Source organism: Mobula birostris, chromosome 8 (assembly GCF_030028105.1).
Source record: "Mobula birostris isolate sMobBir1 chromosome 8, sMobBir1.hap1, whole genome shotgun sequence".
NCBI lineage: Eukaryota > Metazoa > Chordata > Chondrichthyes > Myliobatiformes > Myliobatidae > Mobula > Mobula birostris.
This window is the reverse complement of record NC_092377.1, coordinates 115,631,042-115,655,594: the sequence shown is the minus strand read 5'-3', so window position 1 is coordinate 115,655,594 and position 24,553 is coordinate 115,631,042. Positions and strand designations below refer to the sequence as shown.

At 42.8% G+C, this 24,553-nt stretch overlaps 1 protein-coding gene across 2 annotated transcripts in view; it reads left to right on the top strand.

Moving 5' to 3' along the window:
* The window catches only part of LOC140201612 (probable methyltransferase TARBP1), a 398,438-nt gene that overhangs the window by 272,239 nt on the left and 101,646 nt on the right, over nucleotides 1–24,553 (top strand). For both annotated transcript variants that reach the window (XM_072265981.1, XM_072265979.1), the window contains one exon: nucleotides 24,259–24,453. In XM_072265981.1, the coding sequence (XP_072122082.1) occupies nucleotides 24,259–24,453 (195 nt within the window). The remainder of the gene's footprint in view (nucleotides 1–24,258; nucleotides 24,454–24,553) is intronic.

The window sequence follows — 24,553 nt, the reverse complement described above, 5'->3', positions numbered from 1 at the left end:
TTAACCACAGAGTCAACCTGCGCAGCTGCTTTGAGCGTCCTATGGACTTGGACCCCAAGATCCCTGTGATCCTCCACAAGAGTCTTACCATTAATAATATATTCTGCCATCATATTTGAATGTTTAATTCTTTAATGTGCCTGCCTCCACCACTACTTATGGCAGCTCATTCCAAATACACAGCACCCTTTGCATCTTAAACTTAAGGCCTCTTGTTCCCCCCCCCGAGAAAAAGACTGTGTTGTGTCTCACTTTCAAGGACTTTTCATCTCATGTTCTTGATATTTATTAATTTTTTTTCTATCTATCTATCTGCCTGATAGATTGAGTATAGGAGCAAAGAGTTCCTTCTGCAGTTGTACAGGGCTCTGGTGAGACCACGCCTGGAATATTGTGTACAGTTTTGGTCTCCAAATTTGAGGAAGGACATTTTAGCTATTGAGGGAGTGCAGCGTAGGTTCACGAGGTTAATTCCCGGGATGGTGGGACTGTCATATGTTGAAAGATTGAAGCGACTGGGGTTGTATACACTGGAATTTAGAAGGATGAGAGGGGATCTGATTGAAACATATAAGATTATTAGGGGATTGGACACGCTAGAGGCAGGAAACATGTTCCCGATGTTGGGGGAGTCCAGAACCAGAGGCCACAGCTTAAGAATAAGGAGTAGACAATTTAGAACGGAGTTGAGGAAAAACTTTTTCACACAGAGGGTTGTGGTTCTGTGGAATGCTCTGCCCCAGAAGGCAGTGGAGGCCAATTCTCTGATTTCTTTCAAAAAAGAGTTATATAGAGCTCTTAAAGATAGTGGACTGAAGGGATATGGGGAGAAGGCAGGAAAGGTGGATGATCAGCCATGATCATAGTGAATGGTGGTGCTGGCTCGAAGGGCTGAATGGCCTACTCCTGCACCTATTTTAACATTTAAGAATAAATTGGACAGATACATGGATGGGAGGTGTATGGAGAGATATGGTCCGTGTGCAGGTCAGTGGGACTAGGTGGAAAATGGTTCGGCACAGCCAAGAAGGCCTGTTTCTGTGCTGTAGTTTCTATGGTTCTATGGTTCTATGTCTGTTGTCTATTTATCTGTGTCTTTTTTTTTCTTTTTGTATTTGCACAGTTTGTTGTCTTTTGTACATTGATTGTTTCTCTGTCCTGTTGGGGATGGTCTTTCATTGATTCTGTTGTGTTTCTTGTATTTACCTTGTAAGCACATAAGAAAATGAATCTCGGATTTATATAGGGAAACATTTATGTACTTTGATACTGACTTTGAACTTTGTTTGCCTTCCCAAAATGAATCACCTTGCAGTAGTTGGGATTAAATTCTTTGACAAACTTTCCATCTGATCAATATTGTATATTTCTTGCTATCTACAACATCAATTTTCTCATCTCTTGCATATAGGAGGTGGCCATTCAGACAACCAACCCATGCTAGTTCCCATAACCTAGTTCAAAATAAATCTAAGCCTACAGCTGCAAAATCAACTAACTTAGGTATACTATACTCAGTCCCCTCTTCCAAATTGTTAATGTATATCATGAACAGTTGTGTGCTTAGCACTGACCTGTGCAGCATTACGCTTCCCACTGTTTGCCAACCATAGAAACACCAATGTAGAATCAGGTTTATTATCACCGGCAAGCGTCGTGAAATTTGTTAACTCAGCAGTAGCAGTTCAATGCAATACATAATCTAGAAGAAAAGTAAATAAATAAATAAACCAATTACAGTATACGTATCTTGAATAGATTAAAAATCATGCAAAAACTGAAATAAATATATATTTAAAAAGTGAGGTAGTGTTCATGGGTTCAATGTCCATTTAGGAATCAGATGGCAGAGGGGAAGAAGCTGTTCCTGAATCGCTGAGTGTGTGCCTTCAGGCTTCTGTACCTCCTACCTGATGGTAACAGTGAGAAAAAGGCATGACCTGGTTGCTGGAGGTCCTTAATAATGGACGCTGCCTTTCTGAGACACGGCTCCTTGAAAATATTCTGGGTACTTTGTAGGCTAGTACCCAAGATGGAGCGGACTAAATTTATGACCCTCTGTCCTGTGCAATAGCCTCCCCATACCAGACAGTGATGCAATCCTTCCTTCCTAGCATGTCGGACTAGTCAGTCAGCCATTCTTGTCTGACACGTAGTGGTCTCCCTTCGGATTAACCGGGTCACAATATGAACATTTCTGATTTGACCCTTGTTTTTTACGAGGCCGAGTGGCTAGCTCGACGCTCAACCCAGCACAGATGGAAAGCGTGCCCGGGGGGTGGCCTGACTTGGATTCGAATTCGGGAGCTTTCGCTCCGAAGTCCGGTGCTGATGCCACTGCACCACCAGTGGCAGTGATGCAATGACGATGGTTGTATCATTAGCAAATTAATAGATGGTATTTGAGTTATGCCTAGCCACATAGTCATGTGTATAGAGAGAATAGAGCAGTGGACTAAGCACACACCCTGTGGTGCACCAGTGTTGATCGTCAGCAAGGAGGAGATATTATCACCATCCGCACAGATTGTGGTTTTCCCGTTAGGAAGTCAAGGATCCAATTGCAGAGGGAAGTACAAAGGCCCAGGTTCTGTAACTTATCAATCAGAATTATGGGAAAGATGGCGTTAAATGTTGAGCTATTGTTGATGAACTGCATCCTGACATAGATGTTTGTATTTTCCAGGTGGTCTAAGGCCCTGTGAAGTGCCATTAAGATTGCATGTGCTGTTGACCTATTGTGGCGATAGGAAAATTGCAGTGCATCCAGGTCCTTGCTGAGGCAGGAGTTCAGTCTAGTCATGATCAACCTCTCAAAGCACTTCATCACTGTAGATGTGAGTGTTGCTGAGCGATAGTCATTAAGGCAGCTCACGTTATTCTTCTTAGGCACCGGTAAAATTGTTGCCTTCTTGAAGCAAGTGGGAGCTTCCGACTGTAGCAATGAGAAGTTGAAAATGTCCTTGAATACTCCCGCCAGTTGGTTGGCACAAGTTTTCAGAGCCTTACCATATACTCCATTGGGACCTTCTGTCTTGCAAGGGTTCACCCTTTTTAAAGATAGCCTAACATCGGCCTCCGAAACAGACATCACAGGGTCACTGGGTACAGCAGAGATCTTCACAGCTGCAGTTATATTCTCCCTTTCAAAGCGAGCCTAGAAGGTGTTGAGTTCATCTGGTAGTGATGCATGGAGGAATTTAAGGTGGGGGCTTATATGGAAGGCAGGGCTTGAGGGTTGGCATAACATTGTGGGCCGAAGGGTCTGTACTGTGCTGTACTATTCTATGTATGTTCTATGTTCATGCTATTGGGTTTTTGCTTTATCCCAACTCTCTGCCTTCTATTAGTTAACTAATCCTCCATCCATACTAATACATTACCCCCAACTCCGTGCAATATTAATAGATAAATCTTTTATGCAGCACCTTATCGAACATCTTCTGGAAATCCAAGTGAACAACATCTACCTGTTCTCTTCTATCCACTGAGCTCATTATGTCCTAGAAGAAATACATTAAGTTTTTAAACAGAACATGTCCTGCATGAATCCACGGTGTGTCTGCCTAGTAGAGCCACTTCTATCCAGATGTCTTACTATTTCTTCCTTAATGGTAGCTTCAAGCATTTTCTCAACTTCAAGTATTAAGCTAACTGGCCTATAGTTATCCACCTTCTGTCTAAATCCTTTTTTAATCAGTGCCATTTTTTAATCAGCTGGGACCTGCCCAGGGTCCAGAGGATTTTGGTAAACTACTGCAAACACTATAACTTCTGCCATTTCTTTCAGTAACCTGACATGTATCCCATCAGGACCAGGGGACTTGTCTACCTTTAGGCCCACTATTTGCTCTTCAGTGACAACAATTGTATCAAGGTCCTCACCAGGGAACAGTTGCTGTCCATAATGTCTCTCCTTGCAATATTAGAAATGCCCTCCATCAAGATGACAGACACAAAATTGTCATTTAAGGCCTCAGCCATTTCCACATTACCCATTATTAATTCTCCGTTCTCATCTTTCAAGGGACTTGTGTTCACTTTAGCCACCCTTTGCAAGATATTTAAGTCTGGTCATAACAAGTTTTGAAGAGAACAGTTAAACCTTTGCATTGAGCATTTAGTACGAGGTTGTACATGGCTATGTGAGCCTCGGTTTGATCATAGCATTTGAATTTACTAGCAGAAGTAAAGCCTTGTGCAGAGTTTTCCCAGTATTTAATCAGTTCATAAGCCTCTGAAATCAAGCTTGTCAGTCATCCATGATTAAAGCTGAAATAGTGAGAGCTGTTACACAGAATGTAGGTGTGCTGTTGCTCACATGTTTGCAGTTGCCGAGGACTAATGCTTTGCCCGTGTACACTTTAATTACCAGTCACACAAGGTCTCTGTTTCCTGATTAATTCCGTATCAGTCAATCTAGCCTGCTTCCCTAGACAATTTATCTAAAAACTTCATTTGATATTTTGGTAGTGACAAACAATTTCCTTCCAGCTATTTCATCTAGTGTTCACCCCTGTGAGACTGGAAAAGGAGCACTTATTGGAATAGTAACTGGTACTCCTCATTCTTTAGTTGTAGCTTACCTTTTACATTGAAATGCCCTTTCCGCTAACATTTTTTGTGCTAGATATTTTGCTAAGCATGATACTTAATTTTTTTCTCTGTCCATTCTTTTTTCATCACCTCCTTCCTCCTCCTGCAACTCCTTTAGTTTGAAGTGCTATGTACAGCAGACTAGACCACACTGGGTGTATGTTCATGGTCTTCTGCTGCTGCAGCTCATCCACTTCAAGGTTCAATGTATTGTACAGAGATGCTCTTCTGCACACCACTGCTATAACTATTGGTTATTATGCTTTCCTGTCAGTTTGATTCAGTCTGGCTATTCTCCTCTGACCTCTCTCATCAATAAGGCATTTTTGCCCACAGAGCTGCCATTCCCTGGAATGTTTTTTGTTTCTTGCACCATTCTCTGTAAACTGTGGAAACTGTTGTGCATGAAAATCCCAGGAAATCGGCAGTTTCTGAGATACTCAAACCACCTTTTTTTATAACCGGCAATCATTCCGCAGTCAAATTCACTTAGATCACATGTCTTCCCCATTCTGATGTTTGGTCTGAACAACAAATGAACCTCTTGATCTTGTCTGTATGCTTTTTTTCATTGAGTTGCTGACGCATCTTTTGGCTGATGAGATATTTGCATTAACAAGAAGGTGTTCAGATGTACCTAATAAAGTGACATTGAAAATGAGTGTGCATTAAAATTATCACCAACTAAGTTGATATGAACTTTAGGGAAAACCACTTTAAACTATTGGTGGGATATCCAAGAAAGTCAAGACATTACAGGCACCTATTTCCATTGTGTGGCAGGTTAAATAGGACACAAAAAAGATCCTACATGCTTTTTTTGGGTGCTCACTCCAAGTATATGAAAGAGGGAAGTACACAAGTTCAGGGAATTGTTGTTCTTTATGATCTTCATGTTGTTCTCTTTATTGTATGATTTTTGATGTTCGGTCGTCAAATTGGAGTGGATCCAAGCCATTTCTCTGGCAGGAGTTGTTGTGTTTCATCACCAATCTTTCAAAGCACTTCATAATTGTGGATCTAAGTACTACTGGATGATAGTTATTGAGGCAGGTTACCGCATTGTTCTTAGGCATCGATGTAATTGAAACTTGCTTGAAGCAGATAGGTGCCTCAGACTGCCAATGCAAGAGGTTAAAGATATCGGTGAACACTGCAGCCATTTGGTTAGCACAGACTTTAGTACTCATCCTGATACCCTGTCTGGGCCGAATGCTTTCTGTGGGTTCACCCTTCTGAAGGATGGGGAGGAGAAGATGGCAGCGCGACGCAGCGCGCGCAGCCACTCTGAATTGATATTTGTATTTGTGCACAATCCTGATTTGATGGAAACGGACATAGGAATCACGGAGGAACATCTGAAAAAATTTCTGAAATGCCTGCTTCGCTGCTGCTGCTACTGTGCGATCGAGAATCTCCGGAGGGGAAGGCCCCAAATCCTCGGCTTTGCCTATTGCCTGTTGCCGTGGTCAGGGTCGAAGCACTCGGCAGAGACGGTGCTCGGTGTCGGAGGGCTGGTCGGAGGCTCGAAGTTTTCAGACATACTCAGAGTTGGACTATGGTTGAGTGTTTCCAGGATGCTGCATCGGCAAGTTTGCGGCGCTGGAAGCTCATGGGAGGAAGAGTTTCTCCCTTCAACCGTCTGCGTGAGATGATGGGACTTTCGAGAGACTTTGAGATTTTTTTTTACCGTGCCCATGGTCTGTTCGTCATCAAATTATGGTATTGCTTTGCACTGTTGTAACTATATGTTATAATTATGTGGTTTTTGTCAGGTTTTTTTAGTCTTGGTTTGTTTTGTGTTTCTGTGATATCATTCTAGAGGAACATTGTATCATTTCTTAATGCATGCATTACTAACTGACAATAAAAGAGGACTGCATGTCCTCATAATCTAATCTAATCTAATCTTATATCGGCCTCACAGATTGAAATCACAGGGTCATCGGGGACTATGAGAGTGTCTCCATGTTTTGATGATCAAAGCTTAAAAGGCATTGAGCTCATCTGGGACTGAAGCCTCGTTGTTGCTAGATTTCACTTTGTAGGAGGTGATAACATTGAAGCCCTGCCACAACATTTGAGCATCCTTCATTGATCCAAATTTGGTCTGGAACTGCACTTTGCACATGAGGTGGCTTTCCGAAGATCGTACCTGGAGCTCTTGTATCTTACTTGGTCGTCAGACCTGAATGTCGCTGATTAGCAGATTGCAGATCTCGTCGTTCATCCAGGGCTTCTGGTTAAGAAGGACTCTGAATGGTTTCATGGGGACACACTCGTTTATGAGCTTGTGGCAACTACGGTGTATTCGTTCAGATCCTCTGATCAGGCCTTGAACACGGCCAAGTCTACCCGCAGCCGACTGCGACCACTCCTTTATTGTCCTTTTCTCTGGAGCCTTGCTCTTACTTGGTACACAGTCTGTACATAGGAAGGAGGAGGACGACTAAGTGATCAAATTTCCTGAAATCCAGTCTAGGCATGGAACAGTAGGCATGTATTAGGTCTAAAACTTTGACAATTGTAACTCTCAGGGCTATCGGCTTGTACTTATCTAGGGGAAACCCTGATAAACCCGCCTGCCAAAATGTGTCTCACGTTTGCGTAGTTACTGTGTCGCTGATCCAATTTACCACATTATCATCCAGATCATTGATATAGATGACAAATAACAATGGACCCAGCACTGATCCCTGTGGCACACCACTAGTCACAGGTTATTTGAGGAGAGGGGCAGTATGAGTGTGAGGGCAGTTTGTTGTTCTCGGTGTTGGATGTGGGAGGCCCTGGAGTCTCCAAGCCTCCCGGACGTCTACACCTGCGCTAAGTGCATCGAGATGCAGCTCCTAAGGGACCGCGTTACGGAACTGGAGCTGCAGCTCGATGACCTTCGTCTGGTCAGGGAGAATGAGGAGTTGATAGAGAGGAGTTATAGGCAGGTAGTCACATCGGGGCCACGGGAGGCAGACAAGTGGGTCACGGTTAGGAGGGGGAAGGGGAAGAGTCAGGTAATAGAGAGTACCCCGGTGGCTGTGCCCCTTAACAACAGGTACTCCTGTTTGAGTACTGTTGGGGGGGAACAGCTTACCCGGGGGAAGCGACAGTGGCCGTGCCTCCGGCACAGATTCCGGCCCTGCAGCTCAGAAGGGTAGGGAAAGGAAGAGGAGGGCAGTTGTGATAGGGGACTCGATAGTAAGGAGGTTAGATAGGCGATTCTGTGGACGCAGTCCAGAGACCCGGATGGTAGTTTGCCTCCCTGGTGCCAGGGTCCAGGATATCTCTGATCGTGTCCAAGATATCCTGAAGTGGGAGGGTGAGGAGCCAGAGGTCGTAGTACATATAGGTACCAATGACATAAGTAGGAAAAGGGAAGAGGTCCTGAAAGAAGAATATAGGGAGCTAGGAAGGGAGTTGAGAAAAAGGACCGCAAAGGCAGTAATCTCGGGATTAGGAATGCGATGAGGTGGAGGATAAATGCGTGGCTGAGGGATTGGAGCAGGAGGCAGGGATTCAAGTTTTTGGATCATTGGGACCTCTTTTGGCGCAGGCATGACCTGTACAAAAAGGACGAGTTACACTTGAATCCTAGGGGGACCAATATCCTGGCAGGGAGATTAGCGAGGACTACTGAGGTGACTTTAAACTAGAATGGTTGGGGGGTAGGAATCAAATTAAAAAGGCTACGCGAGAGGAGGTTAGTTCACAACAGGGGAATGGGAACCAGTGCAGAGAGACAGAGGGGTGTAAAGTGAGGGTGGAAGCAAAAAGTAGTAAGGAGAAAAGTAAAAGTGGCAGGCCGACAAATCCAGGGCAAGCATCAAAAAGGGCCACTTTTCAACATAATTGTATAAGGACTAAGAGAGTTCTAAAAGAGCGCCTGAAGGCTTTGTGTGTCAATGCCAGGAGCATTCATAACAAGGTGGATGAATTGAAAGTGCAGATTGTTATTAATGATTATGATATAGTTGGGATCACAGAGACATGGCTCCAGGGTGACCAAGGATGGGAGCTCAGCGTTCAGGGATATTCAATATTCAGGAGGGATAGACATGAAAGAAAAGGAGGTGGGGTGGCGTGGCTGGTTAAAGAGGAGATTAACGCAATAGAAAGGAAGGACATAAGCCGGGAAGATGTGGAATCGATATGGGTAGAGCTGCATAACACTAAGGGGCAGAAAACGCTGGTGGGAGTTGTGTACAGGCCACCTAACAGTAGTAGTGAGGTCGGGGATGGTATTAAACAGGAAATTAGAAATGTGTGCAATACAGGAACAGCAGTTATAATGGGTGACTTCAATTGACATGTAGATTGGGTGAACCAAATTGGTAAAGGTGCTGAGGAAAAGGATTTCTTGAAATGTATGCGGGACGGTTTTTTGAACCAACATGTCGAGGAACCAACTAGAGAGCAGGCTATTCTAGACTGGGTTTTGAGCAATGAGGAAGGGTTAATTAGCAATCTTGTCGTGAGAGGCCCCTTGGGTAAGAGTGACCATAATATGGTGGAATTCTTCATTAAGATGGAGAGTGACATAGTTAATTCAGAAACAAAGGTTCTGAACTTAAAGAGGGGTAACTTTGAAGGTATAAGACGTGAATTAGCTAAGATAGACTGGCAAATGACACTTAAAGGATTGACGGTGGATATGCAATGGTAAGCATTTAAAGATTGCATGGATGAACTACAACAATTGTTCATCCCAGTTTGGCAAAAGAATAAATCAAGGAAGGTAGTGCACCCGTGGCTGACAAGAGAAATTAGAGATAGTATCAATTCCAAAGAAGAAGCATACAAATTAGCCAGAAAAAGTGGCTCACCTGAGGACTGGGAGAAATCCAGAGTTCAGCACAGAGGAGGACAAAGGGCTTAATTAGGAAGGGGAGAAAAGATTATGAGAGAAAACTGGCAGGGAACATAAAAACTGACTGTAAAAGCTTTTATAGATATGTAAAAAGGAAAAGACTGGTAAAGACAAATGTAGGTCCCCTACAGACAGAAACAGGTGAATTGATTATGGGGAGCAAGGACATGGCAGACCAATTGAATAATTACTTTGGTTCTGTCTTCACTAAGGAGGACATAAATAATCTTCCAGAAATAGTAGGGGACAGAGGGTCCAGTGAGATGGAGGAACTGAGCGAAATACATGTTAGTAGGGAAGTGGTGTTAGGTAAATTGGAGGGATTAAAGGCAGATAAATCCCCAGGGCCAGATGGTCTGCATCCCAGAGTGCTTAAGGAAGTAGCCCAAGAAATAGTGGATGCATTAGTGATAATTTTTCAAAACTCGTTAGATTCTGGACTAGTTCCTGAGGATTGGAGGGCGGCTAATGTAACCCCACTTTTTAAAAAAGGAGGGAGAGAGAAACCAGGGAATTATAGACCGGTTAGCCTAACATCGGTGGTGGGGAAACTGCTGGAGTCAGTTATCAAGGATGTGATAACAGCACATTTGGAAAGCGGTGAAATGATCGGACAAAGTCAGCATGGATTTGTGAAAGGAAAATCATGTCTGACGAATCTCATTGAATTTTTTGAGGATGTAACTAGTAGAGTGGATAGGGGAGAACCTTGGATGTGGTATATTTGGATTTTCAAAAGGCTTTTGACAAGGTCCCACACAGGAAATTAATGTGCAAACTTAAAGCACACGGTATTGGGGGTAAGGTATTTATGTGGATAGAGAATTGGTTGGCAGACAGGAAGCAAAGAGTGGGAATAAACGGGACCTTTTCAGAATGGCAGGCGGTGACTAGTGGGGTACCGCAAGGCTCAGTGCTGGGACCCCATTTGTTTACAATATATATTAATGACTTGGATAAGGGAATTAAATGCAGCATTTCCAAGCTTGTGGATGACACGAAGCTGGGCGGCAGTGTTAGCTGTGAGGAGGATGCTAAGAGGAGGCAGGGTGACTTGGATAGGTTGGGTGAGTGGGCAAATTCATGGCAGATGCAATTTAATGTGGATAAATGTGAAGTTGTCCACTTTGGTGGCAAAAATAGGAAAACGGATTATTATCTGAATGGTGGCCGATTAGAAAAAGGGGAGGTGCAACAAGACCTGGGTGTCATTATACACCAGTCATTGAAAGTGGGCATGCAGGTACAGCAGGCGGTGAAAAAGGCGAATGGTATGCTGGCATTTATAGCAAGAAGATTCGAGTACAGGAGCAGGGAGGTACTACTGCAGTTGTACAAGGCCTTGGTGAGACCACACCTGGAGTATTGTGTGCATTTTTGGTCCCCTAATCTGAGGAAAGACATCCTTGCCATAGAGGGAGTACAAGGAAGGTTCACCAGATTGATTCCTGGGATGGCAGGACTTCCATATGAAGAAAGACTGGATGAACTAGGCTTGTACTCGTTGGAATTTAGAAGATTGAGGAGGGATCTGATTGAAACGTATAAAATCCTAAAGGGACTGGACAGGCTAGATGCAGGAAGATTGTTCCCGATGTTGGGGAAGTCCAGAACGAGGGGTCACAGTTTGAGGATAAAGGCGAAGCCTTTTAGGACTGAGATTAGGAAAAAGTTCTTCACACATAGAGTAGTGAATCTGTGGAATTCTTTGCCACAGGAAACAGTTGAGGCCAGTTCATTGGCTATATTTAAGAGGGAGTTAGATATGGCCCTTGTGGCTAGGGGGATCAGAGGGTATGGAGGGAAGGGTGGTGCAGGGTTCTGAGTTGGATGATCAGCCATGATCATAATAAATGGCGGTGCAAGCTCAAAGGGCCGAATGGCCTACTCCTGCACCTATTTTCTATGTTTCTATGTCTCCACTCTGAGAAGCAATCCTCTACTACCTCTCTTTGGCTTCTTCCATTGAGCCAATGTCTAATCCAATTTACCACCTCTCCATTTATACCTAGCGACTGAATTTTCCTAACTAACCTCCCATGTGGGACCTTGTCAAAGGCCTTACTGAAGCCCATGTAGACAATAACCACTGCCTTCCCTTCAGTCACTTTCCTGGTAACCTCCTCGAAAAACTCCAGTAGATTGGTCAAACATGACCTACCACGCACAAAGCCATGTTGACTCTCCCTAATAAGCCCCTGTCTATCCCAATGCTTGTAGATTCAGACTCTTAGTACAGGTGTCCCCTGCTTTTCAAAAGTTCGCTTTACAAAACCTCACTGTTACGAAAGACGTACATTGGTACCGTTTTCACTTTCAGGAGGTGTTTTCACTGTTGTGAAAAAAATCAACGTTCGATGAAAGGCAGCGCGTGCCCCGAGCAGCTGCTCTCCCCCGGATTCGGAATGGCATTGCTTAAACATGTGCCTGTGAGCAACCGTTTGCAAGATGAGTTCTATGGTGTCAGAAAAGTCTAAAAGAGCTCGGAAGGGTGTTACACTTAGTGCAAAACTAGACATAATTAAGTGTTTCGATCGTGGTGAACGAAGTAAGGAGTAAGTGAGTTTGGCTTGTGGAAGTTGACGAAGATGATGTCGAAGAGGTTTTGGCATCCCATGACCAAGAACTGATAGATGAAGAGCTGATGCAATTGGAAGAGGAAAGGATAACAATCGAAACCAAATGCGGTAGTGAAAGTGAAGCAACTACGTGAGATTTTCGCTGCAATGATAAAGTACAACTTTAATTTTGATAGGGTACGTAGGTTTAGGGGATATTTGCAAGATGGTTTGAGTCCTTACAAAGAACTGTATGATAGAAAAATGCGCAAGGCTCAGCAGTCAAGCAAGCCTTCCACATCAGCCACAGCAGACGACGAACCTCGACCTTCGACATTGAGGCGGGCAGTCATAGGAGAAGATGAGCTGCCTGCTCTAATGGAAACAGACGACGAGATGACACCCCAGTGTCCCACCACCCCAACATCCAGGCCGCGCACAGATACTGTACCGATTCGCGGAGAATGCAGCAGTAGCTGGGAAGCACACAGCACATCTTTAAGAAAAAAGCCGAAATAAGCATGCTAATTAATTAGGTGCTGCCTCACACGTAAATGTCGGCCCAGATCAAAGGCGATGCAATCGGCAATCGGTACTGATCTGGGCCGACAGTTACGTGCCGGGCAGCACCTAATTAATTAGCATTTTTTTTTCAGCTTTTTTCTTAAAGATGTGCTGTGTGCCTCCCGGCTACTGCTGGACCCCTGTGTGCCTCGTGGCAATGTATCGCTTGGCAGCCTGGAGGGTGTGAGCCACGGCACTACCCTAACCTGCGACGACTCAGTCTAACACACCATCAGTGTGCTCTGCGCTGACTTCCCAATTCCAGTAAGTGATAGTACACTGTATATACATTATTACTACTTTATATAGGCTGTGTATTTTTACGTGTTGTTTGGTATGATTTGGCAGCTTCATAGTTTAAAGGTTGCTGGAGAGTGCCTGCACCGTGTTTTTGCCAACAGCGCTTGCATGAGATTTTCTGTCGACGGCGCTTGCGCAAGCTTTTCGCTTTGGCAAACAGTGCAGTAATGATAGTGGAAAAGTATTTCTACTTTATATAGGCTGTGTATTTATCATATCATTCCTGCTTTTACTATATGTTACTGTTATTTTAGGTTTTATGTGTTATTTGGTATGATTTGGTAGGTTATTTTTGGGTCTGCGAATGCTCACAGAATTTTCCCATATAAATAAATGGTAATTGCTTCTTCGCTTTATGACATTTCGGCTTACGAACCGTTTCATAGGAACGCTCTACCTTCAGATGGCGGGGGAAACCTGTACTCCCTCCAATAATTTACCCAGTACCGACGTCAAACTTACCGGCCTATAATTTCCTGGATTACTTTTCGATGCTTTTTTAAACAACGAAACAATATGAGCCATTCTTCAATCCTCCAGCACCTCGCCCGTAGACACCGACATTTTAAATATATCTGCCAAGGCCCCTGCAATTTCAACACTTGTCTCCTTCAAGGTCCGAGGGAATACCCCGTCAGGTCCTGGGAATTTATCCACTTTAATTTACCTCAAGATAGCAAGCACCTCCTCCTTTTCAATCTGTACTGTTTCCATGATCTCACTACTTGTTTCCCTTAACTCCATAGACTTCATGCCAGTTTCCTTAGTAAATACAGATGCAAAAAACCAATTTAAGATCTCTCCCATTTCTTTTGGTTCCGCACATAGCCGACTACCCTGATCTTCAAGAGGACCAATTTTATCCCTTACAATTCTTTTACTCTTAGTACACCTGTAAAAACTCTTTGGATTATCCTTCACTTTGACTGCCAAGGCAACCCCATGTCTTCTTTTAGCCCTCCTGATTTCTTTCTTAAGTATTTTCTTGCACTTTTTATACTACTCAAGCACCTTATTTACTCTCTGCTTCCTATACATGTCATACAACTCTCTCTTCTTCTTTATCAGAATTGCAATATCCCTTGAGAACCAAGGTTCCTTATTCCTATTCACTTTGCCTTTAATCCTGACAGGAACATACAAGCTCTGCACTCTCAAAATTTCTCCTTTGAAGGCTTCCCACTTACCGATCACATCCTTGCCAGAGAACAACCTGTCCCAATCCACGCTTTTTAGATCCTTTCTCATTTCTTCAAATTTGGCCTTCTTCCAGTTTAGAACCTCAACCCTAGGACCAGATGTATCTTTTTCCATGATCAAGTTGAAACTAATGGTGTTATGATCACTGGAACCAAAGTGCTCCCCCACACACACTTCTGTCACTTGTACTAACTTGTTTCCTAATAGGAGATCTAATATTGCATCCCCTCTAGTTGCTACCTCTATATATTGATTTAGAAAACTTTCCTGAACACATTTTACAAACTCTAATCCATCTAGACCCCTAACAGTGTGGGAGTCCTAATCAATAAGTGGAAAATAAAAATCTCCTACCACTACAACTTTATGTTTCCTGCAGTTGCCTGCTATCTCTCTGCAGATTTGCTCCTCCAATTCTCGCTGCCTATTGGGTGGTCTATAATACAACCCCACTAATGTAGCCATACCTTTCCTGTTTCTCAGCTCCACCCATAAGGACTCAGTAGACAAGCCCTCTAATCTGTCCTGCCTGAGCACAGCTGTAACATTTTCCCTGACAAGCAATGCTAACCCCCCCCCCCCCACCTTTCATTCCTCTGCCTCTATCACATCTGAAACATCGGAACCCTGGAATATTAAGCTGCCAGTCCTGCCCCTCCTGTAGCCAAGTTTCACTAATTGCTATAACGTCATAATTCCACATGTCAATCCACGCCCTCAACTCGTCTGCCTTCCCCAAAATACTCTTAGCATTGAAATATATACACCTCAAAAGATTTTTACCATCGCTCACAACCTTTCTATTTGTGGCTTTGCTTGAACGTTTAACATCATTTATTTTCACCCCAGCCCCACTGTCAGCTCTGGCACTCTGGTTCCCATCCCCCTGCAAATCTAGTTTAAAGCCTCCCCAATAGCACTAACAAATGTTCCTGAAAGGATATTGGTCCCCTTGAAGTTCAAGTGTAACCTGTCTCTCTTGTACAGGTCCCACCTGCCCCAGAAGAGGTCCCAATGATCCAGAAATCTGAAACCCTGCCCCCTACAGCAGTTCCTCAGCCACTTGTTCATCCTCCAGAGCATCCTATTCTTACCCTCACTGGCACGTAGCACAGGTAGCATCCTGAGATTACCACCCTGGAGATCCTGCTTTACAACTTCCTACCAAGCTCTCTATACTCACTCTCCAGAACCTCCTCACTTTTCCTTGCTTTGTCATTGGTACCGATGTGCACCACGACATCTGGCTGATCACCCTCCCACTTCAGAATGTCATGCAAGCGATATATCAATTATATTGATATTATCAATAATATAACCCAAACAAGCAGGGAGAGAGAGAACTCCTTACATCGCAGTTATTATTACAGAAAAGCCATTTTATATAACATACAAAGAAGCCATTTTAGACACCTCAGCAGCCAGTGTAACCGAGACCCAGTTACACAAACTTTTATAGTTGTGTAGTAGAGAGTTTACTGACTAGTTGCATTGAGACCTGGTCTGGAAGTGGTCTGAACAAAGTGAAGTTCCTACAAGAAGCAGTAGATACGACCCAATCCACCCCACCATGGAGTACAGTCGCTGGAAAGCAGCATCCATCATCAAGGACACCAGGCTATGCTCTCTTCTCACTGCTCCCATTAGGAGGAAGGTACACAAGCCTCAAGAAATGCACTATCAGGCTCAAGAAGAGTTATTACCCCTCAATCATCAGGCTCTTGAACCAGAGGGGCTAACTTTACTCACCCCATCACTGAACCGTTCCCACTCAGTTTCAAGTACTCTGCATCTCATGTTCTCGATATTTATTCCTTATCTATTTTGCTCTTTCTTTTTGTATTTGCACAGTTTTTTTTTGCACATTGGTTTGTGTTGGGTGCAGTCTTTCATTGATTCTATTGTGTTTCTTGTACTTACTGTGAATACCCTCAAGAAAATGAATCTCAGGGTCGTATATGGCAGCATATATGTACCTTGATAATAAATTTACTTTGAACTTTAATAAAGTAAATTATCTACTCAAGACATAACTTGAACGCATAAATTCTTCCTTTCTGTTTCCTTAAGTTAAATAGCTTAAAGTTATTTAACCTATCACCCGGTGTTTTTCTCTCCCCTGCCCCCCCCCTTTTAAATCTACTCCAGCTGTTTTTTCTCTAGTCCTGCCTTCTCACCGTAAACTTTGACACTTTTACTTATCAAGAACCTAAATGACTTGGCCTCCATAGCCCTCTTTAGCAATGAATTCCTCAAATTCACCACTCTCTGGTTAAAGAAATTCCTCCTCCTCTTTTACACAGGGAGTGGTGGGTCCCTGGAATGAGAACAGATTGAGGCTGATACAACAGGGACATTTCAGACCATAAGACGTAGGAGTGGGATTAAGGCATTCGTTCCTTTGACAAACACAATATGCTTCCTGGCGGGCTGTGCCTGTCGCTCAGATTTCCAGCATCTGCAGATTTTCTCTTGTTTGTGATTTGGTCCATTGAGTCTGTACTGCCATTCTATTATGGCTGATTTATTATCCATCTCAACCCAATTCTCTTGTCTTCACCCCGTAACCTGTGACTAACCAAGAACTATCAACCTCCACTTTAATTCTACCCAATGACTTGGCCTCCGCAGCCACCTGTGGCAGTGAATTCCATGCCCACTCTATCTTTCAATATTTGATAGGTTTCAATGAGATTCTTCTTCTAAGCTCCAGTGAGTACAGACTCAGAACCATTGAACACTCCTGATGCATTAATGCATTCATTCCCAGATTGCTTTGTGAACCTCCCCTTGAATCTCCAATGCTGTCAGATCCTTTCTTTCATAAGAGGCCCAAAACTGTTCACATACTCACAATGACCAATGCCTTATAAAGCCTCAGCATTACATCAACAGTGCCTATAAAAAGTAAACACCCCCTCTGGAAGTTTTCATGTTTTATTGTTTTACAATAATTGCAATTAATTTTGCTTTTTTGACACTGATCAACAGAAAAACTTTTGTGACAAAGAGAAAATAGATGTCTACAAAGAGATCTAAATTAATTGCAAGTATAAAACAAAAATAATGGATTGCATAAGTATTTACCCTCTTCAAGTCAGTATTTAGTAGATGCACCTTTGGCAGCAATTACAACCTTGGGTCTGTGTGGATAGGTCTATCAGCTTTACACATCTGAACACTGCAATTTTTCCCCATTCTTTACAAAACTGCTCAAGCTCGTCAGATTGCCTGGGAATCGTGAGTGAACAGCCCTTTTCGAATCCATCCACAAATTCTCAATTGTATTGGGGTCTGGACTCTGACTTGGCCACATCAGGATACTAACTTTGTTGTTTTTAAGCTTTTCCTGTGTAGCTTTGGTTTTATGCTTGAGGTCGTTATCTTGCTGGAAAACATATCTCCCAAGTTACAGTTCTCTTGCGGACTGCATCAGGTTTTCCTCCAGGATTTCCCTGTGTTTTACTACATTCATTTTACCCTCTACCTTCACAAGCCTTTCAGGGCGTGCTGCAGTGAAGCATCCCCACAGCATGATGCAGCCACCACCATGCTTCACGGTAGGGATGGTGTGTTTTTGATGATGTGTGGTGTTTGACTTACACCAACATAGTGTATAGTCTGATGGCCAAAAAGCTCAATTTTGATTTCATCAGACCATAGAACCTTCTTCCAGCTGACTTCAGAATCTCCCACATGCTTTCTGGCAAACTCTAGCTGAGATTTCATGTGAGTTTTTTTCAACAGTGGCTTTCTCTTTGCCACTTTCCCATAAAGCTGTGACTGGTGAAGCACTCAGGCAACAGTTATTGTATGTGCAGTCTCTCACATCTCAGCCACTGAAACTTGTAACTTCTCCAGAGTTGTCATAGGTCTCTTGGTGGCCTCACTCACTAGGCCCTTCTTGCACGGTCACTCAGTTTTTGAGGACAGCCTGCTCTAGGCAGATTTAGAGCTGTGCCATATTCTATCCATTTCATGGTAATTAACTTAATAGTACTCCAAGGGATATTCAGTGACTTGGAAATTTTCTTGTATCAATCTCCTGACTTATGCTTTTCAATAACTTTTTTGCGGAGTTGCTTGGAGTGTTCTTTTGCCTTCATGCTGTAGTTTTTGCCAGGATACTGACTCACCAGCAGTTGGACCTTCCAGATACAGGTGTATTTTTACTACAATCTACTGAAACACCTTGACTCTTAAATAGATAGCGCTCTTAAAGATAGTGGAATCAAAGGTTATGGGGGTAAGGCAGGAACTGGATACTGATTGTGGATGATCAGCCATGATCACAGTGAATGGCGGTGCTGGCTCGAAGGGCTGAATGGCCTACTCCTGCACCTATTGTCTGTTGCCTATTGACTGCAGATGGGTGATCTTCATTTAACTAATTATGTGACTTCATTTAACCATTGACTGCACCAATGATGACGACGACAAAGAGGGTGATATACTTAAGCAATCAATTATTTTGTGTTTTATATTTGTAATTAATTTAGACCACTTTGTAGAAATCTGTATATTCTATTCTATTCTAGTAATCTTAAAATCAAAGCTTACCATTTGTCTTCCTTACCACTGACTAAACCTGTAAGTTAACTTTTAGGGAATCTATTGACATTTAATTGCATCTGATCTCATAAACACACCTTCTAGCTTGTACTACTCTCCCCCCCCCTTCTTATTTTGGCCTCTTCCCCATTCCTCTCCAATCCTGATGAATGGTGTCAGCCCAAAATGTCAGCTCTTTATTCCTCCCCAGAGATGTTGCCTGACCTGGTGAATTCTTGCACAATTTTGTGTTTGTTGCTGTATTTTCATCTGACATTTAGACTCAGTTGAAGATCAGACCCATTTTTCGCATTAACAGTTGTTGACTGGCCACTATAGGTAGAAAATCTGGACTGATTTTTGATGAACATTATTAAAAACGTTTTACAGAGATGTCCAGAACAGGTGGAGAAGGGGACAGCAGTGAAGTCAGAAGAAGCTTCTTGTCAATGACTCCAGTATACTCTCTCTAATGTGTTGGTATTGATTGTTTCCTATGTCTGAATATTGTCAATTGCTCAACTTACAAAAGTTTTCAGCCTCCAACCCTTTGTTCTCATAAATGCTCGTTCAATTTAACTGAAAAAATTTCATTTGTGAATCACATGCTCCCAAATAAGCAGGGAAAATTGTAAAGCCTGAAAAACTAAAAATTCAATAACTGAGATGTCAACAGTTCAAAAGTAATCAGCCCCCTTTGCTCAGTACTTAGTTGAACTACTGCTCACCACTATTACAGCCAGTAGTCATAAGTCTCTATTAGCTTTGCACAAAGTGATGGAGCAAGATTTGCCCATTCCTCCTTGCAAAATTGCTCAAGTTGTGCCAGATTAGTTGGGGGGCAGTGGTGAACAACAATCTTCAGGTCTTACTGGAGACATTCAATCTGGTTAATGTCAGAAATCTGACTGGGCCACTCAAGGACATTAATTTTCTTCATTTGAATCCACTCCATGTGTGCTTTGAGTCAGTGTCCTGCTGAAGACAAACTTCCTTCCCAGTTTAAGTTTTCTGGTAGAGACTAGTAGATTTTTATCCAGGACTCTCTGTATTTAGCAGCATTCATCTTCCCATCAGTCTTGACAAGATTTCCAGTCGTTGCTGCTGAAACACATCTCCACCATAGTCTACAGTAGGAGTGGTGTTACCAGGCTGATGTGCAATATTAGGTTTACGTCACACATGCCACTGAGTGTTGTGGGGAAAAAGTTTCATTTTAGACTCATCTGACCGCAAGACCTTTTTTCATATCTTTACGATATCTTGTAAGCGACACTTTGCAAAGTCTTGATGACCAAGGATATGCCTTTTTTCTTTAGTCAGGGCTACTTCTTGCCAACCTTCCATAAAGCCCTTTTTGTGCAAGGCCCTAGAGATTGTGGAGCCATGAACTTCATCTCCAGTTGTAGCCACTGAGTTCTGCAGCTCACTCAGATTGACTGTGGGCATCACAGTTGCTTCTCTTACAAGTGACATTCTTCTCCAGCACCAAAGTTCAGAAGGGTGGCCTGTCCTTTGCAGTCTGGCTGTGCTTTCATATTTTTCCACTTTTTCATGATAGACTTTATAAAGCACTGGTGAGGCCTCACTTGGAGTATTGCGAGTAGGTTTGGGCCCCTTAGAAAGGATGTGCTGAAACTGGAGAGGGTTCAAAGGAGATACACAAAAATGATTCTAGGATTGAATGGCTTGCCATTTGAAGAGAATCAAACAATCAAGTCTCAAAATAGAATCATGGAGTTAGAACTTAATACTTCAGCACATTGTCCTGATTGGACAGCCCAGCCTGTTAGAGTCTTTGAGTAGGCAACACATTTTAATTTTCACTTCATTAGTCAGGGGAATCAATAAAACTATAATTAGACCACATTTGGAGCAGGGTTTCGACCTGAAACGTTGACTATTTATTCATTTCCATAGATGTTGCCTGATGTGCTGAGTTCCTCCAGCATCTTAAGTATGCTGTTTTGGAGCTTTGTCTAGTCCTGATCACCTCATTATAGCAAGGATGTGTCAGCTTTAGAGAGATTGCATGGTAGCTGTTACAACGTCACTGACCGGGGTTCAATTCCTGCCGCTGTTTGTACATACTCCCTGCGACCATGTGAGTTCCCTCGGATGCTCTAGTTTCCTCCCTCATCCAAAGACATACACGTTAGTAGGTTAATTGGTCTGATGGATGCAATGGATGGATGGATGGCACACCTAGTTCGGTCAAAAGGGCCTGTTACAAGCTGAAGTTCTAAAGAAAATGAAAATAAAATAAATCAAATAGCGATCCCCTTTCCCTCTCCCCCAACTCCTTTTCCGTTCCCCCCCATCTCCTTTTCCTTTCCTCTCCCCATTTCCTTTTCCCTTTCCCCTCCCCATTGCCTTTTCCCTTCCCCCTCCCCATCTCCTTTTTTTGCGTTTGTCTCCAAACGTTCATTATGTATGTGCGCGAGTGATATTTACTGCCCACTCCCTTTCATTCATAAAGAAAGTTTTATTGAGTATTGCTTTGTGATGATAGATTTTAAAGATTTAAATTTTAGCTTTATTTGTCAGATGTGCATCGAAACATCAAAGTTTACAGTGCAATGCATCAGTTGCGTCAACAACCAGCAGAGTGCGAGGATATGCTGCAACTGTCACCATGCCAACATAGCATGCCCACAACCTACCACCAGACGACTTTGGAATGAGTGCGGGAGGAAACTGGAGCATTTGAGTGAAGCTCCACAGAGGGAAAATGTACAAACTCCTTACGGGCAATGGTAGGAAGTGGGAATTGAATCCCGATCGCTGGCACTGTAAGATGTTACACTACTTGGCTGACCGTATTATTAATGTATGTAATATGTGTTTCCAGTTGGTATGATTTGGTATCAAATAGTGGCATCATCATGTGACTGCTGTCCTGGGTCTTCTAGATGGAAAGCCATGGCTGGTGCTGTGGAAAATACTGATGCCACCTTTCTACTATGGCTACATTGGACTGACTTTGGAAGGAGGTGCTTAAGGTGATGGCCAATTAAATATTGGTGAATATTGTTACTTTTGTCATTCCTTTTATTGGTATCTTGTAGTTTTTAATGTGCCCAAATGCTGCACAATAGTTAGACTTTTCGAAGCAATATCGTAATATTTATCATCTTCCAATTTCTTTGGCACCATTCCTTTGATGATCTTCACCAGAATGTCAAACATTTTGGAATTGTGACTGAGTTAGAAGAATGACAGTGCAAGTACAGTATAGCTTTAACCACGTTACACATGTAGGTGAACAAGTGTGACATCTGGTTACTGCGGCAAATAGTGGTAGGAGACTTGAGCCAAATTGAGATATTTTATGATATTTTACTAAAACTGCCAAGAGACATCTCTTCTCCTCCTTCCCTACAGTTAGAAGATACAAAAGCCTAAAAACATGCAGCATCAGGTTCAATGACACCTTTGAAACAGCTGTTGTAATACTATTGAACGGAGCTCTTCCATAATAAAATAGACTGTTGACCTCACAGTCTACCTTGTCATGGCCATGAGCTTTATTGTCTACCTGCACTGCACGTTCTCTGTTACTGTGGCACTTTGTTCTGCGTTCTGTTACTGCTTTTCCCTTGTACTATCTCAGTGTACTGATGTAGTGAAATGATCTGTATGAGTGGAATTCTTCCCTGTATGATGAAGAGGGAAGAACAGTCCTCAGGAAAGACTGTTGGTGACTGTGGAGACCAATTCTGGATTTGCAGACTCTGGAGCAGTAGGGATATGGGATGCGGACACTTGGGTAGTAGGATCCTTCCTGCATCTCCTCTTCAGCAGTCGCTCTTCCAGATTCCTCTAAATTCTTGGTTCTTCCATGGATCAGCACTCTCTAGTGTTCTCTGTCACAAGTCATCCGCTGCCACTGATTGCCCTCGATATTTGCCTGAGAGAGCTACTGCTTAAGTTGGTCTTTGTATCTCTTGCATGGGACACCGCAATTTCTCTTGCCCTGAGATAGTTCTCCGTAGAGTACTGTTTTCAGTAACCTGGAGTTGTCCATGTGAGACACGTGGCCTGACCAGCAGAGCTGCTTGAGCAGCAAAGTGGCTTCAATGCTTGGAAGTTGAGCTTTCTCCAGGACTTCGTTGTGGAAACATGATCCTGCCAGCTGATACCCATAATGGAGTGGAGGCAGCGCTGATGGAAGTGCTTGAGCAACTGGATTTGCTTGCGGTACAAGACCCAGGCATTGGAGCCATAAAGCAATGTTGTGATGATGGCAGCTCCGGACACCTGGATTTTTATGGACAGACGCAACTGGTGGTTCTTCCACACACGTTTCTGGAGATGCCCGAAGGCACTGCTGGCTCTGGTGAGTTGATTGTCAACATCCCTTACTACCGTGGCATCGTTGAGGATGACGCTGCCCAGATAGGTGTACTGCTCAACCGTAGTGAGAGAGCGGTAATAAATGGAGATCCGAGGTGGGTTGTAAACACCACAAGGGAGCTTCTGATGGAGGATCATTGTTTTCTTCAGACTGACCATTAACCCGAAAACCTTTACAGCCTTGACGAACTGAGTGACTGTAGCCTGTAGCGCAGTCTCTCTGTGTATGTGAGAAGAGCCTTGGTATATGTGACAGTAATAAACCAAATTACCAATTAGCAAGAATTTTGCCTCATGCCAATGTCATTTATTTGCATATTAGGATACAAAATTTATGTCAATCACTGACTCTATACACTTCTGAGTTTAAATTTAATTTAAAAAATGTTTCTCTGCTTTTGGTAATAAATCACCTGCGCTCAGTCTAAAAACTGCGTTTCATTCTAAACCTTCATCTAAGGGAAACAGCTCATTTCCATCTCCTATCACTTCACATCAAATCGCTTCTTAACTTCCCCTTTTCCAGTAAAAATAATTCCAGGTTTATTTAGTTTTTTTTCTGTATAGATTCCTAGTAATTATTGCTTTTAAGAAATGGAAGGAGAATTTTGCCATGCTATTTTAAAAACTGAATTTTTTTTAGAAGTAATGCCACATATCTTCTTTGGATAATTGGAACATGTAACCCAGCTGATTCTAGCCTAGGGTAAAATTACAAGACAGTGGAACACAGCGGCAAAGCTTAGGTAGTTAATTTTATATGCACACTGCTTAATCAAGCACTCAGAAGATCTCATGACCTTGAAAAGAAGTGCCAACATTGAGAAAATATGATATAAATTATAATTTAATTATTCAGCATTAATATCTGGATGCAGGACAGCAAATCTATCATGCTTATAAACAATTCCTCATACATTTTTGTGAAATTCTCTAGTTCAATACTCCAGGGTAAAAAAGCTGGAGGAACTCAGCAAGTCAGGTAGCGTCTATGGAGAGGAGGAAAGGAATAGAGTCAACTTTTCAGGCCGAGACCCTTCATTAGCCCAAAATGTCAATTTTCATTCCCCTCCTGAGGATTTCCAGCCTCTCAGAATCTCTTGTGTTTATCGATGCTCTAGGTCTTTGACAATTGTTCAAATTAATCCCAAATTCAAATACTCGTGCTGATTAAATACATCATTTTCAGTGTAGCATGGACATGAAGTTAATCAATGGCAAAATATAAATCCAAAAATATTAATTAGAAATGTTGGAAATGCTTTTCAGGTTGTTGCCTATCTGACCTGGATCAAGTTGCTGAATGGACAGATGTACAAAAGAAGATAATGCCTTGGAAAACTAGCATCCCAGACCAAGATGTGGAGTTGCTCCATCAGGAGAGAGCCGCCATACCTGGAAGGTCATCTGGCAATAGCCTGATTGTAGTGGCATCTTTAATTGATAAGACAACTAACCTGGGAGGTAATGTTTCTGGATTTTAAGATTTTTTTGTGGTGTGTTTCAGCGTTAGCACCTTCAGTGTATTTAATAGGATGAGCATAAAGTGGGAGTAAATGAGAAA